Below are 27,708 nucleotides of genomic sequence, written 5' to 3'. Positions count from 1 at the left end.
GAATGGTAGGGTGAAGGAACCGTGGGTGACAAGTGAGATGGAAAATCTAGTCAGGAGGAAGAAGGCAGCATACATGAGGTTTAGGAAGCTAGGATCAGATGGGTCTATTGAGAAATATAGGGAAGCAAAAAAGGAGCTTAAGAAGGGGCTGAGAAGAGCAAGAAGGCAGCATGAGAAGGCCTTGGCGAGTAGGGTAACGGAAAACCCCAAGGCATTCTTCAATTATGTGAAGAAAAAAAGGATGACAGGAGTGAAGGTAGGACCGATTAGAGATAAAGGTGGGAAGATGTGCCTGGAGGCTGTGGAAGTGAGCGAGGTCCTCAATGAATACTTCTCTTCGGTATTCACCAATGAGAGGGAACTTGATGATGGTGAGGACAATATGAGTGAGGTTGATGTTCTGGAGCATGCTGATATTAAGGGAAAGGAGGTGTTGGAGTTGTTAAAATACATTAGGACCGATAAGTCCCCGGGGCCTGATGGAATATTCCCCAGGCTGCTCCACGAGGCGAGAGAAGAGATTGCTGAGCCTCTGGCTAGGATCTTTATGTCCTCGTTGTCCACGGGAATGGTACCGGAGGATTGGAGGGAGGCGAATGTTGTTCCCTTGTTCAAAAAAGGTAGTAGGGATAGTCCGGGTAATTATAGACCAGTGAGCCTTATGTCTGTGGAGGGAAAGCTGTTGGAAAAGATTCTTAGAGATAGGATCTATAGGCATTTACAGAATCATGGTCTGATCAGGAACAGTCAGCATGGATTTGTGAAGGGCAGATCGTGTCTAACAAGCCTGATAGAGTGCTTTGAGGAGGTGACCAGGCATATAGATGAGGGTAGTGCAGTGGATGTGATCTATATGAATTTTATTAAGACATTTGACAAGGTTCCACATGGTAGGCTTATTCAGAAAGTTAGAAGGCATGGGATCCAGGGAAGTTTGGCCAGGAGGATTCAGAATTGGCTTGCCTGCAGAAGGCAGAGGGTGGTGGTGGAGGGAGTACATTCAGATTGGAGGATTGTGACTAGTGGTGTCCCACAAGGATCTGTTCTGGGACCTCTACTTTTCGTGATTTTTATTAACGACCTGGATGTGGGGGTAGAAGGGTGGGTTGGCAAGTTTGCAGACGACACAAAGGTTGGTGGTGTAGATAGTGTAGAGGATTGTCAAAGATTGCAGAGAGACATTGATAGGGTGCAGAAGTGGGCTGAGAAGTGGCCGATGGAGTTCAACCCGGAGAAGTGTGAGGTGGTACACTTTGGAAGGACAAACTCCAAGGCAGAGTACAAAGTAAATGGCAGGATACTTGGTAGTGTGGAGGAGCAGAGGGATCTCGGGGTACATGTCCACAGATCCCTGAAAGTTGCCTCACAGGTGGATAGGGTAGTTAAGAAAGCTTATGGGGTGTTAGCTTTCATAAGTCGAGGGATAGAGTTTAAGAGTCGCGATGTAATGATGCAGCTCTATAAAACTCTGGTTAGGCCACACTTGGAGTATTGTGTCCAGTTCTGGTCACCTCACTATAGGAAGGATGTGGAAGCATTGGAAAGGGTACAGAGGAGATTTACCAGGATGCTGCCTGGTTTAGAGAGTATTGTTACGAGAATACACATAAAATTAAGATGTTTGCTGGCCTGGGCTAGCATCAGTGGCATCAGCAGTTGGTCTGCCACCTGCCCTCAGGGGAAGGAGAGATAAGGAACAATGGAGCAGCGTCTGGAGATGTGTAATGAAGGGATGTGGGAGAGAGAGCTGTCTGGAGCGGCTCCCCCCTTTGAACCCTGAACTGTTTGAAGTGATGGACAGGCGATACCCCAGCAGGGGGATAAAAAGGGACAGGTTCGCTAAGACAGGACACACGCCACCCGAGGTAACGAGACCCTGGAAGCGGTGCGCCTCTCACGAGTGGGTGAGGAGTGCCAGACAACGACAAGGGTGGAAAGGTACGATCAGCGGGAACCCGGTGTGTGTCCGCCCTTGCCTGGGTGCCGGGTTCACTGCAGAGGATCGACCGCATCTGGAGGAGGGGTCACAGTCGGTGACCTCAGGTGACATCACCAAGGACCCGCCCAAAAGCTGTTTGTGAGCCATATCGCCGGTCTGTGAGTGAAGCCGTGTCTGAATGATCAGTTGTTCCTATTCTATCTGTCTCTTCCCCCACGTTGTCCATCGCCATGGCAACGATTACTGCGAACTGAACTTTGAGTCATTTTGAAATTTGGTCATTTACCCCTAGACAACGATAGAGCTTGATTGATGCTGTTATCTTACTTCTGTGCACATGTGTGTTTATCATCACTGAACTGTTGCATTTATTATCCTTTCGATTACTGTGTTGCTCGTTTCTTTAATAAAACTTTCTTAGTTCTAGTACTCCAGACTCCAACTGAGTGATCCATTTCTGCTGGTTTGGCAACCCAGTTACGGGGTACGTAACAGTATGCATAATGATCAGAGATTAAGGGAGCTAGGGCTTTACTCTTTGGAGAGAAGGAGGATGAGAGGAGACATGATAGAGGTGTACAAGATAATAAGAGGAATAGATAGAGTGGATAGCCAGCGCCTCTTCCCCAGGGCACCACTGCTCAATACCAGAGGACATGGCTTTAAGGTAACGGGTGGGAGGTTCAAGGGGGATATTAGAGCAAGGTTTTTTATTCAGAGAGTGGTTGGTGCGTGGAATGCACTGCCTGAGTCAGTGGTGGAGGCAGATACACTAGTGAAGTTTAAGAGACTACTAGACAGGTATATGGAGGAATCTAAGGTGGGGGCTTATATGGGAGGCAGGGTTTGAGAGTCGGCACAACATTGTGGGCCGAAGGGCCTGTACTGTGCTGTACTATTCTATGTTTTATGTAGACAGGGACTTGTTAGGGAGAGTCAATATGGCTTTGTGCATGGCAGGTCATGTTTGACCAAACTATTGTAGTTTTTCGAGGAGGTTACCAGGGAAGTGGATGAAGGAAAGGCTGTGGATATTGTCTACATGGACTTCAGTAAGGCCTTTGACAAGGTCCCGCATGGGAGGTTAGTTAGGAAAATTCCTCGCTAGGTATACATGGAGAGGTGGTAAATTGGATCAGACATTGGCTCAATGGAAGAAGCCAAAGGGTGGTAGTAGAGAATTGCTTCTCCGAGTGGAGGCCTGTGACTAGTGGTGCGCCACAGGGATCAGTGCTGGGTCCATTGTTATTTGTCATCTATATCAATGATCTGGGTGATAATGTGGTAAATTGGATCAGCAAATTTGCTGATGATACAAAGATTGGAGGTGTAGTAGACAGCGAGGAAGGTTTTCAGAGCCTGCAGAGGGACTTGGACCAGCTGGAAAAATGGGCTGAAAAATGGCAGATGGAGTTTAATGCAGACAAGTGTGAGGTATTGCACGTTGGAAAGACACACCAAGGTAGAACATACAGGGTTAATGGTAAGGCACTGAGGAGTGCAGTGGAACAGAGGGATCTGGGAATACAGATACAAAATTCCCTAAAAGTGGCGTCATAGGTAGATAGGGTCGTAAAGAGAGCTTTTGGTACATTGGCCTTTATTAATCAAAGTATTGAGTATAAGAGCTGGAATGTTATGATGAGGTTGTATAAGGCATTGGTGAGGTCTAATCTGGAGTATTGTGTTCAGTTTTGGTCACCAAATTACAGGAAGGATATAAATAAGGTTGAAAGAGTGCAGAGAAGGTTTACAAGGTTGTTGCCAGGACTTGAGAAACTCAGTTACAGAGAAAGGTTGAATAGGTTAGGACTTTATTCCCTGGAGCGTAGAAGAATGAGCGGAGATTTGATAGAGGTATATAAAATTGTGATGGGTATAGATAGAGTGAATGCAAGCAGGCTTTTTCCACGGAGGCAAGGGGAGAAAAAAAACCAGAGGACATGGGTTAAGGGTGAGGGGGGAAAAGTTTAAAGGGAACATTAGGGGGGGGCTTCTTCACACAGAGAGTGGAGGGAGTATGGAATGAGCTGCCAGACGAGGTGGTAAATGCGGGTTCTTTTTTAACATTTAAGAATAAATTGGACAGATACATGGATGGGAGGTGTATGGAGGGATATTTTCCGTGTGCAGGTCAGTGGGACTAGGCAGAAAATGATTCGGCACAGCCAAGAAGGGCCAAAAGGCCTGTTTCTGTGCTGTAGTTTCTATGGTTCTATGGTTCTATGTATCAGTATTACAAATCACAAACAAGAAAAAATCTGCACATGCTGGAAATCCGAGCAACAAACACAAGATGCTGGAAGAACTTAGCAGGCCAGGCGGCATCTATGGAAAAAAGTACAGTCAACATTCTGAGCCAAAACCCTTCGGGAGGACTGGAGGAAAAAAAGCTGAGGAGTAGATTTGAAAGGTGGGGGAGGGGAGAGAGAAACGCCAAGCAATAGGTGAAACTTAGAAGGGCAGGGATGAAGCAAAGATCTAGGAAGTTGACTGGTGAAAGAGACAGAAGGCCGTGGAAGAAAGGAAAAAAGGGGGCATGGGGGAGGAACACTAGAGGGAGGCGATGGGCGGGCAAGGAGATAACATGAGAGAAGGACAAGTGGATGGGAAATTGTGAAGGGGGGGGACGCATTACTGGAAGTTTGAGAAATCAATGTTTATGTCATCAGGTTGGGGGCCACCCAAACGGAATAAAAGGTGTTGTTCTTCCAACCCAAGTGTGGCCTTACCCAACAGTGGAGGAGGCCATGGATGAAGCTATTGGAATGGGAATGGGAAGTAGAATTAAAATTGTTAGACAAATCTTATTGAATTTGTTTGATAAATCTTATTGAATTTTTTTGAAGAGGTTATTAGGAAAGTTGACGAGGGTAAAGCGGTGGATGTTGTCTATATGGACTTCAGTAAAGCCTTTGACAAGGTTCCACAGGGAAGGTTAGTTAGGAAGGTTCAATCATTAGGTATTAATGTTGAAGTAGTAAAATGGATTCAGCAGTGGCTGGATGGGAGACGCCAGAGAGTAGTGGTGAATAACTGTTTGGCAGATTGGAGGCCGGTGATTAGTGGTGTGCCTCAGGGATCTGTACTGGGTCCAATGTTGTTTGCCATATACATTAATGATCTGGATGATGGGGTGGTAAATTGGATGAATAAGTATGCAGATGATACTAAGATAGGTAGAGTTGTGGATAATGAAGTAGGTTTTCAAAGCTTGCAGAGAGATTTAGGCCAGTTAGAAGAGTGGGCTGAAAGATGGCAGATGGAGTTTAATGCTGATAAATGTGAGGTGCTACATTTTGGTAAAACTAATCAAAATAAAACATACACCGTAAATGGTAGGGCACTGAAGAATGCAGTAGAACAGAGGGATCTAGGAATAATGGTGCATAGTTCCGTGAAAGTGGAATCTCATGTGGATAGGGTGGTGAAGAAAGCTTTTGGTATGCTGGCCTTTATAAATTAGAGCATTGAGTATAGGAATTGGGATGTAATGTTGAAATTGTACAAGGCATTGCTGAGGCCAAATTTGGAGTATTATGTACAGTTTTGGTCACCGAATTATAGAAAAGATGTCAACAAAATAGAGAGAGTATGGAGAAGATTTACTAGAATGTTACCTGGGTTTCATCACCTAAGTTACAGAGAAAGGTTGAACAAGTTGGGTCTTTATTCTTTGGAATGTAGAAGGTTGAGGGGGGGACTCGATAGAGGTATTTAAAATTATGGGGGGGATAGATCGAGTTGATGTGGATAGGCTTTTTCCATTGAGAGTGGGGGAGATTCAAACAAGAGGACATGAGTGGAGAGTTAAAGGGCAGAAGTTTAGTGGTAACATGAGGGGGACCTTCTTTACTCAGAGAGTGGAACGAGCTTCCAGAAGTGGTTGAGGCAGGTTTGATGTTGTCGTTTAAAGTTAAATTGGACAACTATATGGACAGGAGAGGAATGGAGGGTTATGGGCTGAGTGCAGGTCGGTGGGACCAGGTGAGAGTAAGAGTTCGGCACGGACTAGAAGGGCCGAGATGGCCTGTTTCCGTGCTGTAATTGTTATATGGTTATATAAAATGGGTGGCCACTAGGAGATCCTGTTTGTTCTGATGGACAGAGTGCAGATGCTCGGCGAGGCGGTCTCCCAATCGACATCCAGTCCCACCGATATACAGGAGGAAACAGCCAGAGCACTGAACTCAGTATAGCGGGTGTGGCATTTGTTCCACTGCAAGGATAAGTGCCAGGAGGGAGATCAGTGAGGAGGGACGAATGGACAAGGGAGTCATGTAGGGAGCGATCCCTGTGGAAAGCAGAACATGGGGGGCCGGGGGAGGAAGGATGTGTTTTGTGGTGGATCCAGCGGGAGGTGGCAGAGGTTTCAGAGAATTATGTGTTGGACGCGGAGGCTGGTGAGTGGTATGCGAAAACAAGAGGAACCCTATCCCTGGTAGCATGCCGGGAGGATGAGGTCAGAACAGATGCGTGTGAAATGGAAGAGATGCAGTTGAGGATGGCATTGATGGTGGAAGAAGGGAAGCCCCTTCCTTTGAAGAAGGAGGATATCTCCTTTCCAAGCCTAATCCTGAGAACAGATGCGGCGGAGACAGAGGAGTTGAGAGAAGGGAATGGCAGTTTTACAAGTAGCAGGGTTGGACGAGGTATAGGCCAGGTAGCTGTAGGAGTCCGTTGGTCTATAATATCCAACAATGTCCACTATATTGCAATGTTAGCTTTCATTTCAAGAGGATTAGAATATAACAGCAAGGATGTAATGTTGAGAATTTATAAAGCACTCACTTGGAGTACTGTGAGCAATTCTGGCCCCATATCTTAGAAAGGATGTGCTGAAAGTGAAGAGGGTTCAAAGAGGTACATGAAAATGATTCCAGGATTGAATGACTTGTCATATAAAGAGTGTTTGATGGCTCTGAGCTTATATTCACTAGAATTCAGAAGAATGATGGGTGACCCCATTGAAACCTATCAGATAATGAAAAGCCTTGATAATGTGGAGAGGACGTTTCCTATGGTGGGGCACTCTTAGACAAGAGGACACAGTTTCAGAACACAGGAGTGTCTTTTTAGAATGGAGATGAGGAGAAATTTATTTAGCCAGAGAGTGGTGAATCTGTGGAATTCTTTGCCACAGGTAGCTGTGGAGACCTAGTCTTTATGCATATTTAAGGCAGAGGTTGACAGATTCTCGACTGATCAGGGTATGATGCTCTATGGGAATAATGCAGGAAACTGGGCTGAGAGGAAAATTGGATCAGCCACGATGAAATGGCAGAGCAGACTCAATGGGCCAAATGCCTAATTTGCTCCTATATCTTATGGTCCAAGTACATTTAAATAGCCATACTTTTTTTTAGTGATCACTTTGTCATAATAGAGTGGACTTCTTCAAACGTTGATGACATTGAAACATTACTAACAAGTTTAGTTGCTGATATAAACACTAAGAGGGAAATTATACTTTGTGCCCTTGTAACTTTTAATTCAGGTCACAGGTATCTCCATACAGAGGTCAGTTATAGTGAAGAACATACAGTTCTATTCCCGGTAATAATGACCTCTACCTATGATGGAAAATAAAATAAAATTTAACTTACTCTTTGAAGTTCAGGGAGTACTTTTTTCAGTGAAATTTTTTCCATCAAAGTGGCAAATCCTTCTTTTAACCAAAGGTTGTTCCACCATTCCAGAGTCACTAGGTTACCAAACCACTAAGAACAAAAATGATACAAGAAATAGAGCAATATTACATTAAATTTTGAAGTAATCATATTATCAAAATATATACATGTCACCATGAGATTCATTTTACATTGTATTCCATTAGTTGTAATGGAAAAAATACAAAATATGATGAATTTTCCACAGAATGGTTAATCATCTTAGTGCCAATTAAACCCTCAAACATTACGAACAAAAGCTACAGAGGTCTTCTAAATGAAAATAAGTGTAATGACCTGATCAGGATTTCTACTGCTTTGCTGCAGGTAGTTCATTTTAGCAGTTTTCTGCAAAAAGCTGGTAGAATATTTTGGCTTTGGCTAAAGGTAAGAAGCCATGTTGTTCAACTTTGTAATGTTGTGTCAGCCAATCAGAATACTGGGATTGGGAGAAGCAAGAAGAACAGAGGATTGTGACGGATGGTAGTCTGCTTTGGGGTCTTTTGGTGGCAGCTACAGAGAGTGACTAAAGGGAAGATGCCGCAGAATGCCATTGGAAGGAGAGTGCCTATTGGAAGACGTGGTTTGTGCAGATGAATGGCTCCAAGGAGGAAGCGCCAATACTCCTGAGAGCCAGTTTGTTCAAGATGGTTTTTGAGGGGAGTTCACAATGTGGCGGATGTTTTCACACCGACCGTCGGACCAGCCTGTGAGTAACAGCTACACCCCTGAATACTGCAGCATGAGGTCCAACGTTTATGTGCACATTGAGCTGGTTTAACTGAAATGTGTCCTTTCTGTTCTTTCTCCTATTAAACTGTTTGGCAAATTTACATTCTTTTTAATTTTATGCAGGGTACGATCTGTTACTTCTTGCCAAATGATAATGGTGTATGCGCAGTATTTGCACGGCATTCGCTCAAATCCACATTGTTTTTTAAGTCGAAACATTACACCTTTCCTGTTTGGTTGAACCCCAAATCATGCCAACCCTAGACATTTATTCTTTATGAAAGGTGGTCTTGCCACTGAGTCACGTGGCTGTTGGCAGACTTAGCTAATGAGCCAAGTTTGTATATGAGCCCCAGTGAGAGGGTTACTTTTGTGAGGGCTAGTCTGGAAATTTCAGATGCTGTGTACCTGTTGTTTTCAGATTGATTAAACAGCTTGTGTGTATAAGCCTATGTTTAAACTAGTGTCGTGGAAAGTCATTAAGGTACTTTATTACGGATACCGCAGGGATTAAGGGTTGGAGCGACTCAAAGAGATTATCTATAAATAGAGTTTGTGTTCTGAATGGGGTGGATCTTCAGAGTGCTGAGTTCCGTAGAGGTGTTGGGGAAAGTTATGCCGACTGAACGGCGTTTTGGCCCATCAGCTGGCAAGGATGCCGTGTTAGTCCAGACTAGCAGTGACATGACTGAAGTCAAGCTGCCTGATACTTTAGGAGACTCTGGAGAGGTGGGGGCCATGAGCCGTCTATATTTTTTAGAGAAGGTAGGAAGGGAGCTGAGGGCAAAGACTTTAAAGACAAGCTGTTCTCATTTCTGTAAAGTGAAGGAAAGGTGTCTTCTGATGTGAAAGTTCCATGGATCCTTCAGCGGTTGATTTAAAAACTGATCTGGTTTCAGCCATCACTTATCGATAAATGCCAAAGTGTATGTGCGGAAAGTCAAAGTTATCGTAGGCTGGGAGTGTTCTCTGGATTTAACACACCCGATGGGGAAGAAGAATGAGGTTTGGGCAGAGCAGACATCCCACTTACTGGATGAATGGCAGTGCTCAGATAATATGAAAAATCAGAGACTGGTAGAGTGTTTAAAGGATCTGGCAGCTGATATAGTGAGGCTCCTAAAGGCAGAAAATCTATTAGCCATGTCAGCTAAATACTTGCAAGTTCTGGAAGATGCTTTTGGCGTTGCTGAAAGTGCAGCCAATCTTAGGATGAAGTTTAGGCGCCCAATCCAGGGCGAAGGAGAGAAGTTGTCTGCCTGCCTTTTCAAACTGGAGAAACTGCTGCCTTGTTTGTTCAACTGTCTCTGAGAGAAATTGCTCGAGGATGGAGCAAGTTGTGAAGGGCGCACTGTCACACGATGTGGTCACTATCCATTTGAATGACCTGCAAGACGCACCCTCCTCCATCTTTTGCTGAGTTACTCAGAGAAGTTAGAGGAAGAAAACATTATTTCGAAGCGGAACATTTCCAAAAGCCGAGTCATGTCTTCAGTGGTAGCCTCTGCTGCTAAAGTGCCACAGAGATAGAGTTTTTGAGGGATGAGGTGAAAAACCTTCAAGCTGAGTTGACTCAATGGAAACTGGACCCACCTGCAGGACTAATGGTGCAGAGGTTTCATAATCAAAGCAGAAAAGAGGCAAAGCTATGGAGGGACTCAGTAAAGGAACGGGCTGGTATCTTGGAGAGGCTACATTCCAATCACTATATCAAGGGAAATATTAAAGTGCAAAACACTATTCTTGAAGTTTCAGTGGGACCAGGCTCTGATGTGTCCATACGGATTGAAGATGCTCATGATAGAGCCATACTTGACACCGATTCTTAAGTTACTTTGCTTTTGAAAACATTGTCCATTCGCCTCGTGTTCAGAGCTGCTTTTAAGAAGGTGCAAGTTCCTCCTAAGCAGAAATGAGGAACTGTATGGTATACCCAGTCTAAACCTGTCATGTTGTGAGTAGAAAGAGTGATGGGAACCCTCAATTTTGCCAGAATGCCCAACATCTCGGCCATCCAGGTGAATATTCCTGATGATCAGGAAGAGGAGTCATGCCAACCTGTAGGAATGCTGGTGAGAGCTGAACTGCAGATATCTTTAGTTGTCTCTGCAAACAGGATGACGGTGATTGTCCGGAACACCCCAGGGAGTGTTATTATCCTCAGACATGGGATGCCAATTGCCCCTCTTTTTCCCGTAACAGTAGTGTCTAGTTTTCCAGGGGAAAAGGAAGAGAAATGGTTTCCTGGATTGAGGAGGTCGACATCAAAGTCATTCAACTCTCGTGACGCACCGATACCCGAGGAATTGAGAAGGAGATGAACTGAGAGGATGTTAGAACACCAAGATGTCTTTTCTACTGACGAGTCTGACGTTGGTCGCTCCAAGACTACTCGCCACACTTTTAGCGTGACTGAGGACACCCCTTTCCCAGAGAGGTCTTGCCTATTGGCACCAGCTGGGATTGAGGATGTTTGGCAGCACCTGCTTGAACTGAATGAAGCCAAGTTCAGTCACGGGGCAAGGGGACCCGAGCCGCCAGAAGGTACATTTGATAGACGGGGAGGCATCCTCTAGTAGACAGAAAAGGTCACAGGGAGAAGCTGGAAGATGAGGTAAGGAGGTCTCAGAGTCAGGACACCTCTAGCTAGGTTGATGGAGGATACACCTGAAAAACGGAGTGTTACGTCCATTCCCAGTGAGATATGCTACTTCCATTAACAAATGGATTGGGGGATCCTCAAATCACGAAATTCACTTGAATACTGTGTTACTAATAATGCTTTAATAAGTTCCAAGGTCATGAGGACATGACTATTTTTGGTGGGGGAGGGGGGAGGGGAAAGAGTGTAATGCCATGGTTAAGATTTCTACTGCTATGCTGTAGGTATTTCACTTAAGTAGCTTTCAGCAAAAGCAATGTGTCCTGCTAGTAGAATGTTTTGGTTTTGGCTAAAGATAAGAAACCATGTTGTTCAAGTTAGGAGTGGTATCAGCCAATCTGCATGTTGGGATCGGGAGAAGGTTCCAGACAGAGCAGGACTGAGAGAGATTTGTGACAGACAGTAGTCTGCTTTGGGGTCTCCTGGTGGGAGCTCTGGAGCGGGACAGAAGGGAAGACGCTGCAGAACGCTGTTGGAAGTGCTTTGTACAGATGAATGGCTCCAAGGAGACAGAGGCCATACTCCAGAGAGGGAGTCAGTTCGTTCGAGATGCTCTTTGAGCAGAGCTTGAAATGTAGCGGGTACTTTCACACAGACTGTGGATCCAGCGTGTGATAAAGAGATACACACCGATTATTCCAGAATGAGCTCCAATGTTTATGTGCACATTGGACTGGTTTAACTGTAATGGGCCCTTTTTTCTTTCAATTAACTGCTTGATCAAGCTAAAATTGGTAAAAATATACTGTCTTTATAATTTTATGAGGTGTATGATCTGTTATTTCTTGCTGACTGATAATTGTGCATGAGCAGTTATTTACACAGCATTGGCTCAAATCAAGGTTTCTTTAATCGCAACGTCACAACGTTCCTGTTTGGTTGAACCCCAAATCATATAAATTCTAAAAGTTTATTGTTTATGAAAGGTGACCATCTCACCTGAGTCACGTGGCTGTTAGCAGAGACAGCTAACGAGCCAAGTTTGTATACGAGCCCCGGTGAGAGGTTTACATAAAAAATTAAACACTTCTTAAAATCAAAATCTGGTATAGCCGTAGTCTCTTGCTTTTCAGCTTGCTCATTAAAATCTAGGAGAGAAGCCACTGACTAACACATGCTGTAAAAATACATCAAAGCCACACCAGGCAGCTTGGTGCATTTCATAATGTATTTTCACCGTCATCTCCAAAACCAAGAGTCAACGTCACCAGTGGCATTAACAGCTGGTCACCAATAGAGATATGTGCCCTTGAGAATTATAATCAATATATGAACATACAAAATGATATTTGCAGAGAACGTACTTCAGAGATAAAGAGTAGGCAGCATGGGCAGAGCTAACAAAATGTCAATAAAATCAGCTTGTCCAAAGTATTGGGTTTCAACAAGGAAGCAACAAATAGAAAATTTAACCAATCACATTTTGCAAGTAAGGGTTTCTGAGAAAAATGTACAAAAAAATCTACAAAATGGACAAGAGCAGACAACCTTCTTTGCCGTCTTCCTCTACAAATTCTAAGCCTCACGAAGAATTTTGATTCTTCAAGAAACATTTGACTCACAAAATGGTTCCACCACTAATCAATGACATTGCTATATACTGCGTATCTGAGGTGCATTCCCTGTGGTCAAGCACAGAGACTGACCAAGAGAAACTTTTGGACCCTAAAACCAGTATTTCCAAGAGACACAAAAAACATAAAGCACTGCCAATCATCAAGAGGTTTCCTGCTGTTCACCGAGGTATTGTCATCTGCTCCATAAAGATTCCAACTACAAAATTACACAGTGCTTTCAGGAGGTTGGTTAACTGTTTCCCATCACACATCAGAATATTTTACTGGCATATAAAGTTGAGCGTCACATACGTGCGCCATTGGCACCTTTTGAGATCCCTGAGCAATGGTATGACCATGTGAACATGGACCAGGTTGGTCCTCTTCCACCCCTCTCGTGGTTTCACGCACCGCCTTACCACGGTGAACCACAACACCAGGTGGTCAGAGGTCATTCGTCTAGCATTGCTGATGCCTGCAGATGTGGCTCAGGCATTCATCAGCACCTGGGTGACTCGGTTAGGCACCCCATCTAATACTTCCGGACCATGATCCCCAATTCACATCAAACCTATGGGCTGCAATGGCATAGATCCTGGGTGTCAGGTTATACCACACCAGAGTATATTATTCATAGTCCAATGGCCTATGCAAATGGTTTCACCGCTTCTTAAAGGCTGCTCTGAGGGCTTCCCTTACGGATGAGTGTTTGCATGATCATCTCCTCTGGGTCCACCTGGGGCTTAAACAGCTCCAAAAAAAAAGGAAAAGACCCGTAGTTGGCCATGGCTGACTTGACCTATGGGCAGCTAGTATGAGTGCCAGGTGATTTTATTCCTGATGCCAAGACTGCCTGGTTCGCCTCTCAACAGTATTCCTCCCTCCTTAAATTCAATTTCTTTGCAGCTATTCCTACCTCCCACCATGGCATACAGCACTCTTGGGTTCCTGTTGACCCACATTCTGCCTTGATTATGTTCAAACACCATGATGCACACCAACATTCCTTTAGGCCCCCTTAGGATGGCCTGTTCCACATTTAGAAATGGAGAGAAATGACTTTTATCACAGATAGAAGGGGTAAACCCGAATGTATTTTGATAGATAGCCTTAAACTGCACTCCAAGAATAGCAGTGATGCCCCTGACATCACACCATGAGCATGTCAACACGCCTCTGGACAAGCTAGATGCACTGCTGCTGTTACTCCACGCATGGAATATAGGACCCAAGCCGGGAAGCTCGTCCGAATTCCGGACAGGTTCACAATGCCAGTTTTTGTGAATTCTGGGGGAGAGGCATGATTCACAACCACCGACACCGAGTTGAGTTTTCACTTTAAGAGGCTGTTCTAACGTGATGATATAGTTACGTGAATTTACTTAAACCACGTTTTATTTCTGTGTTTGGAGGACAATAAAGGAGTTATGGTTTCTCTTAAACTTAAAATGCCTCTGCTGTTTTATTTATGAAAACCTACAAACATATTAGCAAAGTTCTCTTGAACTTCCAAACACAATTTGAATATTAATTTGACAGGTGTGAGAGGTATTGTACGAAAAGAGTGAAGTTTCATGTCTCATAGCTATACTGACTTTTCCTAGGTTACAGACATCACAGTTAATCCCAGAGCTTCCTCCTTTCAGACTAGGCAATAAACCGATGTCGATCCTGCCATTTCTTGTATCAACTTCAGCATCACTTCTGAATAAAGTTGATAACTGGTGGCTAATATGGGGCAGTTAAAAGGTGGCTAATTAGAAAACAGGAAATTTCTGTCTTGAAATTAAATTCTTATCGTGTCTGCGGACAGTCTATACATGGCCCAGCCAGAACTGGACACATTTTGCACCTTGTTGTTGAATTCGGCAAGATCTGCAACACTACAGGGTTCCTCTAGCATTGGGCATTGCAGGAGATGTTGCATAGTTTGTGGCTCAGTTCCACATTCACAAGTTGTCGGGCTGGTTGTACATCCCCATTTGCTTAGTGACACCTTTGAATGACCTACACCAGTCCTAAGTCTGTTAAGGCACTTCCAGGTTGCCCAGTTGCAATTAGCTCCTGGGGGAAGGCTTTCATCCGGTGGAATTTCCATCGTTGGGGGTTGTGTGGGACTGGCGAGCCGGTCTTTCCACAAGGCGATGCGGGCTTCAGATGGGGTTGATTGTAATGGAACAACACTGTTCATGAAGCTCTTCCTTGACTTCAGGCGGCTGGGTGTAGGTGTATGACCATATAGAGTAGTGATGCCAACCTTTGTAAGCCCAAGATCCCCTACCTCGGCCTTAGTGAAAGGCAAGATCTACCTACTAAATCATTTAGAGAAAAAACAACTCAGATTGTACTTCCAATTTGAGGCCTTTTATTTGGGCTAATTGTATTTGAATTACATAAAATGCTTTTGTCAAACTTTCAAATTAATTCAACCAAGAAAACACTGTAACTAGCATATCAAACAGGCCATAGCTGTCTTTCTTTAAGAATATTACAATACTTAATATCTTTTGTAGTAACTTCTACTTTGAAAAAGGACCACTCGACAACTTCATGTTCAAAGGTACAACTTTATCTGGGACGGCAAAACCAATGCGGCGGAGAGGCTTATACACACATGCACAGAAAAGACCAGAAGTAAAATCCTGCAACCCCAGAAACAACCTCTGTTTACAAACAGCTTTCCGCAGCGCGAGTATTGCTACATTACCATTATCCTAATTGGTATTAACTTATCTTCACAATGCTCACATTACAACACTTCTCCCCCTTTAAATTCCAACATTCCCCAAATGTAAAGGAACTGGGAAACAAAAAACAGTGGTGTCATTAGCTTGCGTACCCCTGAAACTTATACTAGTGTCTCAGTAACAGTTTACCAATACAAAACACCTGAAAAACGTGGCAGATTCAACATTCAGTCTAACAAAGGAAACTGTCCATTTGAATATTCAGTCTGTCAGGAGGTTTGCGAGGACGCTGTGCTGCAACGGTTTGTTGACTTGCTGCCTGAGATAAAGAAACGAGGAGCAGGAGGAACTGTCAGATGATGCGTGGCTACTGGATTCAGGGTTTCTGACAGAGCTAACGGCTAAATTAAACACACTTAACAACGAGCTCATGGGAAAAGACCGACACCTAACCCACATGATAAGCGCAGTAAATGCGTTTAAGGCCAAGCTCGGTGTTTGGATTTCAAATTTAAAGAACAGGAGGCTGACACACTTTCCCAACTCGAAGAAACTGTTATAGGCCATTAAGAAAAACAAATGCTTTTCGTCCTGAGCAGTACTGTGCTTACCAAAACAAACTGGCAATAGAGTTAGATCGGCGTTTTGGGGAGTTAAACGTCATGAAAGATATTGCTGCATTTATTTCAAACCCATTTCTGCCGATCGCTATAGAACAGATAGCAGCCAAATTCCAGCAAGTATTTGGTGTGCCAAGATATTGAAATGGAAATAACTGATTTGCAAAATGACATCAAGCTTAATGCAAGATCAAGGGATGGTGACTTTTGGGGGCTTGTCAGCAGGGAGAAGTTTCCTCATCTCACCACATGTGCACTAAAAGTCAGTACCTACTTCGGGTCAACTTATGTGTGAAATTGCACATTCACAGATGAAAATTATTAAATCTAAGTACAGGAGCTGTCTTACTGACAGACACCTCAAAGACTGTCTCAGACTGGCTTATGTAGTTATGAGCCAAATTTCAGGGAACTAGCAGAAAGTATTCAGCCCCAGTCATCACACTGAGTGCAACAGTCAATTTTTATTCATTTATTTCTCGTGTTGAAATAAAATTAAATAATGTAACTTAGAATTAAAATGTTGTAATGTGAGCATTATAAAGATAAGTTAATACCAATTAGAAAAATGGTAATACAGCAATACTCCCACTACGGAAAGCTGTTTGCAAACAGAGGTTGCTTCTGGGGTTGCGGGGCTTTACTTCCTTTCTTTTCTGCACGTGTGTAAAAGTCCCTCTGCCGCATTGGTTTTGCCGTCCCAGATAAAGTTGTTCCTTTGAACATGAAGTTGTCGAGTGGTCCTTTTTCAAAGTAGAAGTTATTACATATGACTCACATATGTACTCTAGGGGTAAAATTTGCTTTTGCATCAAAAGGTTTATCAGATATAATGTATTTGTGTATTTATTTTTCATATTTTTTTTTCCAGGATTTACTGGGAAAGTCTCAAAGATTGACCAGTTGGCAACCACTAATGTAGAGGGTGCCTCTCATCTGATGTTTGACGGAGTCGTTCTTCCTTGCTGGCTACCGTTCTTCTTATATCAGAGGGAGCGATACCCGCCAGGGTATATAGGCTGTTGGTGTTTGTTGGTTTTAAACAACCTGTGATAAGTCAGCAGCTTGCATTCAGAACGGCATCCATCTTCTTAGCATGAGTAGATCTTTCCCATGCAGGGCAGGCGTGTTCAGCAGTGGAATAGCAAAGAGCAAGTGCACTGGCTTGCAATGTTTTCGAACTTGCTCCCCATTTTGTGTTAGTGAGCTTATTCAGGATGTTGTTTCGTGCGTTCAGTTTTGCCTTTGTCTTATTGATGTTCTTGAAAGTGAGGCATCTGTCAAGGGTAACTCCTAAGTAGATAGGGTGCTCGCAATGCCTCAGTGTTGCTCCACACCTGGTTACTTTAAGCTACCGCTTGGCTTCACAGTTCCTGAGGTGGAATGCACAAACTTGCGTCTTTGATGGGTTTGCGTGGAGGTGGTCTTCTTCATAATAGGATGTTAGTCCCCCTAAGGCATTAGAAAGCATTTTCTCCACGGTGTTAAAATCAGTGCGTTGGGCAGTGATGCATAAGTCATCAGCATATATAAAACGGCGTGCGACATCATCGATAGGTTGGTCATTTGTGTAGATGTTGTACTGCAGGGTGCAAGGACACTTCCCAGAGGAAAACCATTCTTCTGAATACGCCACTTGCTGTGCTTCCCACTTAGTTCAACATAGAACCGGTGATTCTGAAGCATGCTTTCCAAGAGCTCTGTTAAGTGAGTATCTTTTGTCATCTCCAGGATCTTGCAGAGGAGACGTCCATGGTTCACCGTATTGTAAGCTGCTGACAAGTCTACAAAAACAGCACCTGTTACCATCCCTTGCTCAAAACCATCTTCGATATATTGTATGAGGTTGAGCAGTTGGCTTGTTGTTGATTTGCCGGGGCAGAAACCTGCTTGCTCTGGAATGATCTTCTCATCTACAGTTGGTGCTATCCTACTGAGTATCAGGCGTTCAAACAGCTTATTGATGTGGCAAAGCAGTGAGATTGGCCGAAAACTCTTAGGATCTGAGGGATCTTTTCCGGGCTTTAATAGTGCTATAACATGTGACTTCTGCCAAATAGTAGGTAGCTTGTGTGTTGCCAGTCAGTGGTTGAACAATTGTAGGAGCCAAACTTAAATTTAGACACAACAAAAATCTGGCTGAAAAGAAACTGATGCCAACTTGTTGAGTTCCAACACTTGTCCCAGGAATTAACTAAAGCATTTCAAAATCATCTACATCTTCTGAGCAATTTCTCAAATCCCTTGATCATCCACTTCTTTAATTTAGAAACCAGGCCAGCAGCCAACATTGATTTGCGCTCCCTTCTTTCCACTATCAACTCGTTATTCATCACTCCTAGAGAAAAAAAAATACAATGTGGGGTACACAGACTGTTAGAGTGACAACTCTTTTTCCATGTGGAAGAAATGCAGTTTTAGATGGGGGAAGCAGTGAAGTAGTGAAGAACTTCTCTTACCAGAATGAAAGTTAATCTATTACATGAACATTCCATTTCTGTTTACAGAATAGGAGAAACAAAAGATTGATTCAGATTCTGGAAGTGGAAAAATTAAAAAATTATGACCCACAAGAGATCTTAGTGAGCTTTCAGCAAGTACGTAGCAACAGGACATAAGAACATTGCATTAAAATTAAGACAAGCAGAAATTCAGTCTTAGGCTAAACAATGATTTGTGGAACATACTAATGAAATAAATCTGTTCAATAATGAACAGATTAACAGTTGCTTAACTAAAATCAAACCTATATTATTCAATAAACATTAAATACCTGATGAGCCAATTCATGAGCAATTAGGCGAGCAATCGTTTGTTTGTCTCTTACAGAAGCTGTCTCTTCCTTGCAAAGAAGTGCCATTTCTCGAAAATTGATCAGCCCCCAATTTTCCGTGGCCTCCTTTTCAAAGACAGGGAGAGCTACCAGATCTAGAAAATGGAAACACAATTATTCAATCCATATAAATGGCATATTGAATAGACTGGGGAGGGAGGGTGGGGAAGTGGGTCTTAACCCTTATTGCAAGAGGATGAATACAAGACAACAGACATAAGAGATTCTGCAGATGGTGGAAATCCACAGTAACACACACAAAAAGCTGGAGGAACTCAACAGCATCTATGAAAAAGAATGACCAGTCCTTATGAAGGGTCTTGCCCAAAGCATCAACTGTTTATTCTTTTCCATAGATGCTGCCAAACCTGTTGAGTTGCTTCAGCATTTTGTGTGTGTTACACAGGAAGGGGTATAACTTTCTAGAGCTGTGTAGGGAAAAGGGAAGATCTCATTTACAATTATACGTACAATTTAGACTTCCTCTCTGGAATAAAGTTCTTGACATGGAGGGAATGTAACAAAGATTTACTAAAGTGATCCTTTGGTTACCTGAACTGGGAAACTAAGAAAGATTGGGTTGGTTAGGCTGATATTCACTAGTTCGTAGAAGATCAGAGGACCGCCAAAAACAAAAAAAAAACAGCGAGTAGATTTAACAAGATGTTTTCGCTCACAGAACAGCCACTCGCTGTTTTTTTTTTGTTTTTGGCACCATTCTTTGAACTCCAGAGTCTGTTGTGCATAAAAATCCCAGGAGATCAGCAGTTTCTGAGATACTCAAATCACCCTGGGCGTCACCTAATTAATTAGCTTGTTTATTTCGGCTTTTTTCTTAAAGAGGTGCCGGACGCACTCCGGCTAGCACTGCACCCCGGTCCTGAGTGAAAGTCTTAGGCACCCTAGCTATATAAATGTGTCTATGATTTTTGCACAGTACTGTAGGACTCAGCAACTCCCACTGGACCACTGACTTTTTGACCATCAGGTTGCAATCAATTTAAAAAAACCAACATCTTCACAACAATTACCCTCAACATTGGTGTCCCGCAAGTCTGCATCAGACTTTATTCCCTATACACTCATGACTGTGTGGCCAGATTTCAAATAATGACAAGACGGAGTACAGCAACATGGATTCATGGTTACAATCTCTCACTTAATGACATTAATGACAATAAAACAAAGGACATGGTCATTGATTTCAGGAAGAGGGTGGAGCATACGCTATAAAAATATATCTACAGGGCTGAGGCGGAGAAGTTTGTTGGTCGGTGTAAATTTCACTAATAGTTTGTCTGGAAGGTATAAACATCACCAATAGCTTGTCCTGATCCCATCACATATAAAAAATAGCAAAGAAAGCACATCAGCACTTCTATTTCCTCCTAAGGATAGGGAAATATATAAACACGAGGAATTCTATAGATGCCGAAGATTCAAAGCAACACCTTAAGACCATAATATATAGGAGCAGAATTAGGCAATTTCTTTCATCATGGCTAATCCATTTTCCTTATCAGCTCCAACCTCTCGCCTTCTTTCCATATCCTTCCATGCCCAGAATAATCAAGAATCTGTCAACTCTGCCTTAAATATTCCTAAAGACTTGACCTCCACTGCCACCATCTACAGCAACAAATTCCATAGATACACAACTCCCTGGCTGAAGAAATTCTTCCCCATCTCTTTTCTAAAAGGATGCCACGGAGGCCGTGTATTCTCTTAGCCTCTCCCACCATAGAAAATATCCTTTCCACATCCATTTTATCAAGGCCTTTCAGCATGCAAAAGGTTTTAATTAGGTCATCCCCCATTTTTTTTGCATTTCAGTGAGTCCAGGCCCAGAGCCATCAAAGGCACTTCATATGATAAGTCTTTCAATCCTGAAATCATTTTCATTAATCTTCTTTGAACCCTTTCCAATGTCAGCACATCCTTTCTCAGATAAGGGGCCCAAAACTGCTTGTAATACTCCAAATGAGGCCTCACCTGTGCTTCATAAAGCCTCAACATCACATCCTTGGTATGAAATTGTAGTCCTATCGAAACAAATGCCACATCGCATTTGCCTTCTCACCACCGACTCAACCTGGAAATTAACCCTTCAGGGAATCCTGCACAAGGGCTCCCAAGGCCCTTTGCACCTCAGATTTTTGAGTTTTCTCTCCATTTTGAAAATAGTTTACCCTTTTATTTCTTCCACCAAAGTGCTTGGGGGTGGACGCAGATATTTAGGAGGCGATTGGTGAAGCCAGGTGGGGAAGAAAGGTAAATGGCCAGAGAGGAAGGAATCTGATGGGCGAGGAGAGTGGCCCATAGGAGAAAGGGAAAGCGGGGACCCAGGAGGAGGTGATAGGCAGGTAAGATTTGGCAAGAGGCCAGAGAAGGAAATAGAAGAAGAGGGTAGAAGGAAGGAACTTTTTTTTAAACCAGAAGGAGAAATCAATATTCATGCCATCCGGCTGTTTGCTACCCAAATGAAATAAAAGGTATTGCTACTGCATCCTGAGGGTAGCCTCATCTTGGCCCTGTTGATCCCTAATGTATAGCAACTGCTTTCTCCAACACAACAAGAAACTGCAGAGTTGCACAACTCATTTCATCACAAAACTAGCCTCCACTTCCCGTTGCCTTGGGAATGCTGCTGCCTCTTACCCACTAATTTTCACCCCATCCTGGGTGCAGTCTTTCATTGATTCTATTATGGTTCTTGGATTTAGTGAGTATGCTTGCAACAAAACAAACCTCAGGGTTGTAAATGGTGACATACATGTACTTGGAACTTTGAAGTGCTTATTTAGTTATTTCCCAAATGTCATGAGAATCCCTGTCTCTACCAAGTTCAAGGTTATTGTCATCTAACTGTATATACAAAACCAAACGAAACTACATACGTCCAGACCATGGTACACCCACAGAACATAATCACACACAACACATAAACCAAAATATTACCATAAGTTAATAAAATATAATTCAAAATGCATACAGTGTGTAGCATGGGTAAACAGTAAGCAGTACAGCTTCCAGATTTTCAATTCAAGTCAAGTTTAATTGTCATTCAACCATACATGAAGACTCATGAATACAGCCAAACAAGATAGCATTACTCTAGGGCCAAAGTGCAAAACACAGTACCAACAGTCATACAAAACACACACAGCATGTACAAGATAGCAAGCACATCAAAGTATCAGTAAGATACAGCCAAGCAATAGAAAAGTCCAGACTCAAGCCATAGTAGAGCTTATCCCCTGCTAGCAAACTCTGGGGAGGTGGGCAGGATTGACTCTAGCCCAGAAGCTGCGCTGCGTCCCCCCAGTGAAGTGCACCATCTTCAACGCTTCTCTCCTGGTGTCTGTAATCAGGTGACACAGCCCTTTAGTGTCCTTTATGAACAGCACTGTTATTTGTTAAGGGAGCTAGGGCTTTACTCTTTGGAGAGGAGGAGGATGAGAGGAGACATGATAGAGGTGTACAAGATATTAAGAGGAATAGATAGAGTGGATAGCCAGCACCTCTTCCCCAGGGCACCACTGCTCAATACAAGAGGACATGGCTTTAGGGTAAGGGGTGGGAAGTTCAAGGGGGATAGTAGAGGAAGGTTTTTCACTCAGAGATAGGTTGGTGCGTGGAATGCACTGCCTGAGTCAGTGGTGGAGGCAGATACACTCGTGAAGTTTAAGAGACTACTAGACAGGTATATGGAGGAATTTAAGGTGGGGCTTACATGGGAGGCAGGGTTTGAGGGTCGGCACAACATTGTGGGCCGAAAGGCCTGTACTGTGCTGTACTATTCTATGTTCTAAAAGAAGAACAGCACAGGAAATTTCACCGTTGATGGGAGCTGGAGAGGCCACTGCAAATATACACACCACCATCTTGTGACGTACCATTTGAGCATTCAGTGTATTTGAAATTTGAATCACCTTTACTGCTGATCTGCTGCAAACCTTCTACCTCACACTTCCCAATTCTCCTACACTTTCTACATGCTTCAAGGGTCCCCACCCCTACTTCACAAGCATGTACCTACCACATAGAACAGTACAACACAGAATGGGTCCTCTGACCCACGATGTTACACTAACCGATACAGACCAACTCCACGATCAATCTAACCTATCCCACTTACACACACCATAACAATCTATTTTTCTGACATCCATCTATCCAAGAGTCTTTTAAACATCCCTATTGTTTCAGCCTCTGCCATCACCCCTGGCAGTGCATCCCAGGCAGCCACTGTGTGTAAAAAAAAATACATGAGACATCCCCCCATTTAAAAACTCTCCCCCACTCACCTTACATGATTCCTTACATTTCTCCCCATCAATCTCTTGCTACCTCTTGTCATCCATGACTCCTTGTCCTTACCTTTCACCCTTTTAGAACTGATCAGCATTAAACTCACCGTTTCACTTGTGAATGAATCATACAAATTAGATGTAGACTTAACTACAAGTAGCGGTTCCCAACCTACTTGCGTCAGGTCCTGTAACAAGATGTCAAAATAAGCCTTCCTCCAATGCACGACCTTAGTTTCTATCTATCCTTATTTTTATAACTACCTTGAAGCTAAAAGACAGAGCTGTACCCATGTTGCCTTTTTTCCAAGAAATCCTCTCCCGTTACTCTAGAAATGGACTACTTCATTAATGCCAATGCCCTAGAATGGAAAAGGGGCATCTGCTCCTTTGCTTGAGGATTCTAGACCTGGAGTTTTAACGTGCCATTCCTGCCCTTCTTTTGGCTATCTCTCTGTGACAGCAATATCCTATTGCCATGTGCTTATCAAAAGCACTGGTTCACCTGCCTTACTACTCAAGATTCCTTGCATTAAAGTAACCTATACAAAATGTTGGAGGAATTCCGCAGTTCAGGCAGCATCTATGGAGGGGAATGAACAGTCAACATTTCAGCCCCATTCCCTTCATTAGGGACTGGAAAGGAAGGGGGCTAGAAGCCAGAATAACTTGCTGGGTGAAAGGAAAGGAATATAAGCTAGAAGGTGATGGGTGCAGTCAGGTGGGTGGGGAATAGTTGCAATTTAGCTTTGCGTTTCTCCCATGTGTTTGCTCTGCTGACTGGACTGATTTAGCTTTTATTCGATATCCGATTGTAACCCCCCCTCCCAACCAGTTGTACATCTACTTCACTCTCCATTCTCGTCAAGGCTCTTTAAATCCTCTCCAGTATCACAAATTCCTCCACTCAATTTCCCTATATCTTGGCTCTACATACACTGCATCAACTAGCGTATTTGTTAATATTTTGTTGATTCTTTTAAATGAGATGAAAATATTTTCTGACATTTTGCTTAATTTCATTCCTGGCATTTGCCAGCCAAAGCACAGAACAACATTCAGCACAAGTAATGCATGCTAACAGACTGAAGGGTATAAAGGTTCAAACTCTTGATCAAAACAAGAACATGAATTTTGAAATGACCTGTAAATTGGCAAGTGGGGAGTGATAAACTTTACTGACAACTGTAAGGGCATAGATAAGGACTCCACACTGATGTGTCCTAGCTAATCAGACCAACATGATGCCGTTATGGTTATAGTTTATGAAATGAAATAAAATTATGCCACCTCTTTTTTTCTGGAATACTTTTACCAAGTTTTTATGTTTTGTCATCTCTGGACCTTTACCGGACATGACTCCAGCCCTCAAGAACAACACAATACTGCTGGAAACCATTTTCTCTCTTCATTACCTAGAAACCAGGTGCCCATTCTGTGGTTTAAAAGCCCTTCCTCTTGTGAGAAGATATCACCATGTTGTTCTTAAGAGCAGTGTGTCCACAGTTCAAATTATGTCTAATTATCACAAAACCACCCAAAATCAGCATCACATTTTAAGCAAAATGGACAAGTGGACACTTGATGCAATGGACCGAATCATAACAAGGCCTTAGTAACTTTCACATCTTTTAAAAGAAAAACAACTTTTTAAGTGCTAGTATGTAAAAAGGTGCTGAGAAATTCTGTCAGTACAATCTTGTGGTTTCCAGATATATTAAACGTAACGCAGTGTGAACAAAGGCAAGGAAAAGTGTCAGGTGAGCTCTTACAGGACAACACAAGAACAACTAACTATCATGAACAAAGAACTTGGGATATGAGAGCACCCCAAACATGTCTTAAGAAGGTGACATCTATCATGAAGGACACTCACTACTGAGGACTTAACCTCTTCTCAATACTACCATTGAAGACACACACTTGAGAGTGTGGAATGAGCTCCCAGCACAAGTGGTTCATATGAGCTCAACTTCAACTTTTAAGAGAAGTCTGGATAGGTAAATGGATAGTAGGAATACGGAGGACTATTGTCCCTGCGCAAGTCGATGGAAATAGGTCACTTAAATGGTTTCAGCATGGATTAGATGGGCCAAAGGGCCTGTTTCTGTACTGTATTTCTCTATGACTCAATGAACTAATGTTTATCAAACAGCTTCATCCCTTCTGCCAGATTTCTGAATAGTCCATGAATCCTACCTCACTATTTTGTTCTCATTTTGCACTACTTATCTTTTAAAGATATTTCTTATTGCAGTTAATGAAAATTTTTTATGTACTGAAGTGTACGGTGGCTGCAAAACAACAAACTTCATGATAAACCCGATTCTGATCTGGGTGGACATTGGTGTTGAGGACAAGTGCCTCAAGAAAATAGAGTAAATAAAAACAAACATAAGCTTATACTCTGTTAATCCCACCCCAGCAAGTCTGGCCTGTTGCAAAATACTCCCATCATTCTGTTTAAAGCTTAGCTTAAAATGATACATCAGTTCCAATGTTATCAATATTCTAAGTTTTTCAGAAGATTGTGAATACTTGGGACCTTCCTGCCATGCCTAATGTAGTTTGCTTCTCTACAAAATATAATTTAATCAAATTGACCACCAATACTGCAGCAGCTCCCAAATTAAAAACAATGCATCTTAATACAGTAAAACAAGAAATCAAAATCCCCAACCTTTAGAAAATATTTCCCCCCCAAAAACCTACTTGCAGATAATTTAGCTATTTGGTTCTATATTGTACACTTCTTCTGTATTCTTTCCATTGTGAACACTTGCTTGTTAAGAAAGGGATCAATTTTAACTTGTGCTTCTTCAGCTATGAGAATGAAGACTTTCATCATACAGGCTTGCACTGAGCTCATGGGAATGAAAGAGCCACAATCTCACTTGCTGTACCACCCGTTTCCTTGGAACTCAATTTTATTTAGTTTCAGTACAAAATGGACAGAGTTCTATTTTGTCAACCATGTATAGTTCCAGCTACAAGTATGAAAGTTCGTAACTGATGTTAGGAGAAACTGGAGCAACGCTATGGAAGCAGCTTCCTTGTTGAGGTTAAAGCATTTTCAAGCATGCAGAAATTTAATCACGACGCCCAAATCATATTTACATTCAATGGTTAAAGGAGAGAACAGGCCACTGATCTTTTGTCAGTAAGTTGTCCATTGCAGAGGTGAAACAATTGCTCTGGGACCAAGCTTTGTTGACAATCACTGTATGTACACATTCACACAAAAACAATCATAGAAAGCAAGAGCACTGGCCATTTTACAATACCTCGACTCATGAACTTAAATGATATTACTCAATGAATACAAAATATTCATTACTGTGATTTTGTCTATATTCTGCTGACTTACAATCACTCTGGTCTGAATGTTGAGAAATTCAGATGTTCAGGCTCACTGGCTGCTGATTCCCACACCTCCTTTAATACACTGGCCCTTTGTTTCTCATTGGTTTTTAATTACAATTAATTGGATGAACATCCAATAGTCCAGAGATTCTCAGTCCAGCAACAGACTCCTGAGTAAACCACGTTTAGAATTTTACTAAATCTTTTTGGCATGCAAACATAAAATACTTCTAAAAAAGGTGAAAGTCAACTGCAACCTGAACAAGATTGATAGGCTTTTCATCGGAGGCAGAATGTGCTACATTCCAAAACTCACACCATTACAGTCAACTTCAAGCATCTTAACAAGGCATTATCATAAAACATTCTTACCTAGCTTCTTTAAGGAGTAAGATATATTGAAGAAGCTCTCAGAAAAGTTGAGAAGTTTCACTGCAACTTCCAATGGATACTTCATTTGATCCGTCTTTCCAGGAACAGCATACACCGACACCTAGCCAAATTCAATGTGATAAGAAGTACTGTCAAACCGTAAGTTATTACACTGAAAATAATCTCTTCAATATGAATCAATGGAGTTTCCCCGAGTTAGTACGTACCATAAGTAGTAACAACAGCGGAATAATTTAACATACTGTGGTGAGGAGGCATGGAGGATTGAAGTAGATCAACTGGTTGAGGAGTGTTAGAATAACAACCTTGCACTCAAAGAACTGACTGCAGACTTCAGGAAGGGGAAGTCAGGTGAACACACGCCAACCGATACTCATTGAGGGGTTGGTAGTGAAAAAGGAGAGCAGTTTGTAGTCCTGAGTGTCAGCATCTCAGAGGCCCACCATATTGATGCAATCATGATGAAGGCACGCCAGTGGCTATACTTCATTAGGAATCTGAAGAGATTTGGTATGTTGCTAAACACTCAAGCAAGTTTCTACTAGAATAAGTTTTCAAATATCACAAAAGTCAAGCACAGAGACCAATGTAGACAATCGACAAAATCAGATAAATTCTGCAGTTCTCCCACATTAAGCCAAGCAAGATGGAGGACAGCGAGACAGCTAACAGAAAAGAGTATGAAAGAATTCCACAGCCTCAAACTCAGAAAAGTCCAGCAAGAGAGCCTAACATTAAAGTGGAGAGTTTGTGTGGAGTCCTAATGAAAATACCAAGTGGATGGTCCTTCCCCCAAGATCCCCATAATCATGCATACTTGCATCCAGCTTGTATCACTCACTTTGTGTGAAACTGAGTAGTTTCTGAATACCTCATCAGCAAAAAAACTCTGAGACATCAGTCCCATTTTAACCAGTGAAGTAGTGCAGGGAGCCAACAGCACT

General features: G+C 42.7%; 1 protein-coding gene across 1 annotated transcript in view; it reads right to left on the bottom strand.

Moving 5' to 3' along the window:
* The window catches only part of LOC134357255 (leucyl-cystinyl aminopeptidase-like), a 111,185-nt gene that overhangs the window by 43,326 nt on the left and 40,151 nt on the right, over positions 1-27,708 (bottom strand). Inside the window, exons 5-7 of the mRNA XM_063068593.1 lie at positions 26,744-26,864; positions 18,639-18,793; positions 7,546-7,659 (exon numbers count right to left, since the gene is read on the bottom strand). Of these exons, the coding sequence (XP_062924663.1) occupies positions 7,546-7,659; positions 18,639-18,793; positions 26,744-26,864 (390 nt within the window). The remainder of the gene's footprint in view (positions 1-7,545; positions 7,660-18,638; positions 18,794-26,743; positions 26,865-27,708) is intronic.

Source organism: Mobula hypostoma, chromosome 16 (genome assembly GCF_963921235.1).
Source record: "Mobula hypostoma chromosome 16, sMobHyp1.1, whole genome shotgun sequence".
NCBI classification, from domain to species: domain Eukaryota; kingdom Metazoa; phylum Chordata; class Chondrichthyes; order Myliobatiformes; family Myliobatidae; genus Mobula; species Mobula hypostoma.
The sequence above is the reverse complement of the archived record's forward strand: the minus strand, read 5'-3'. Positions and strand labels throughout refer to the sequence as shown.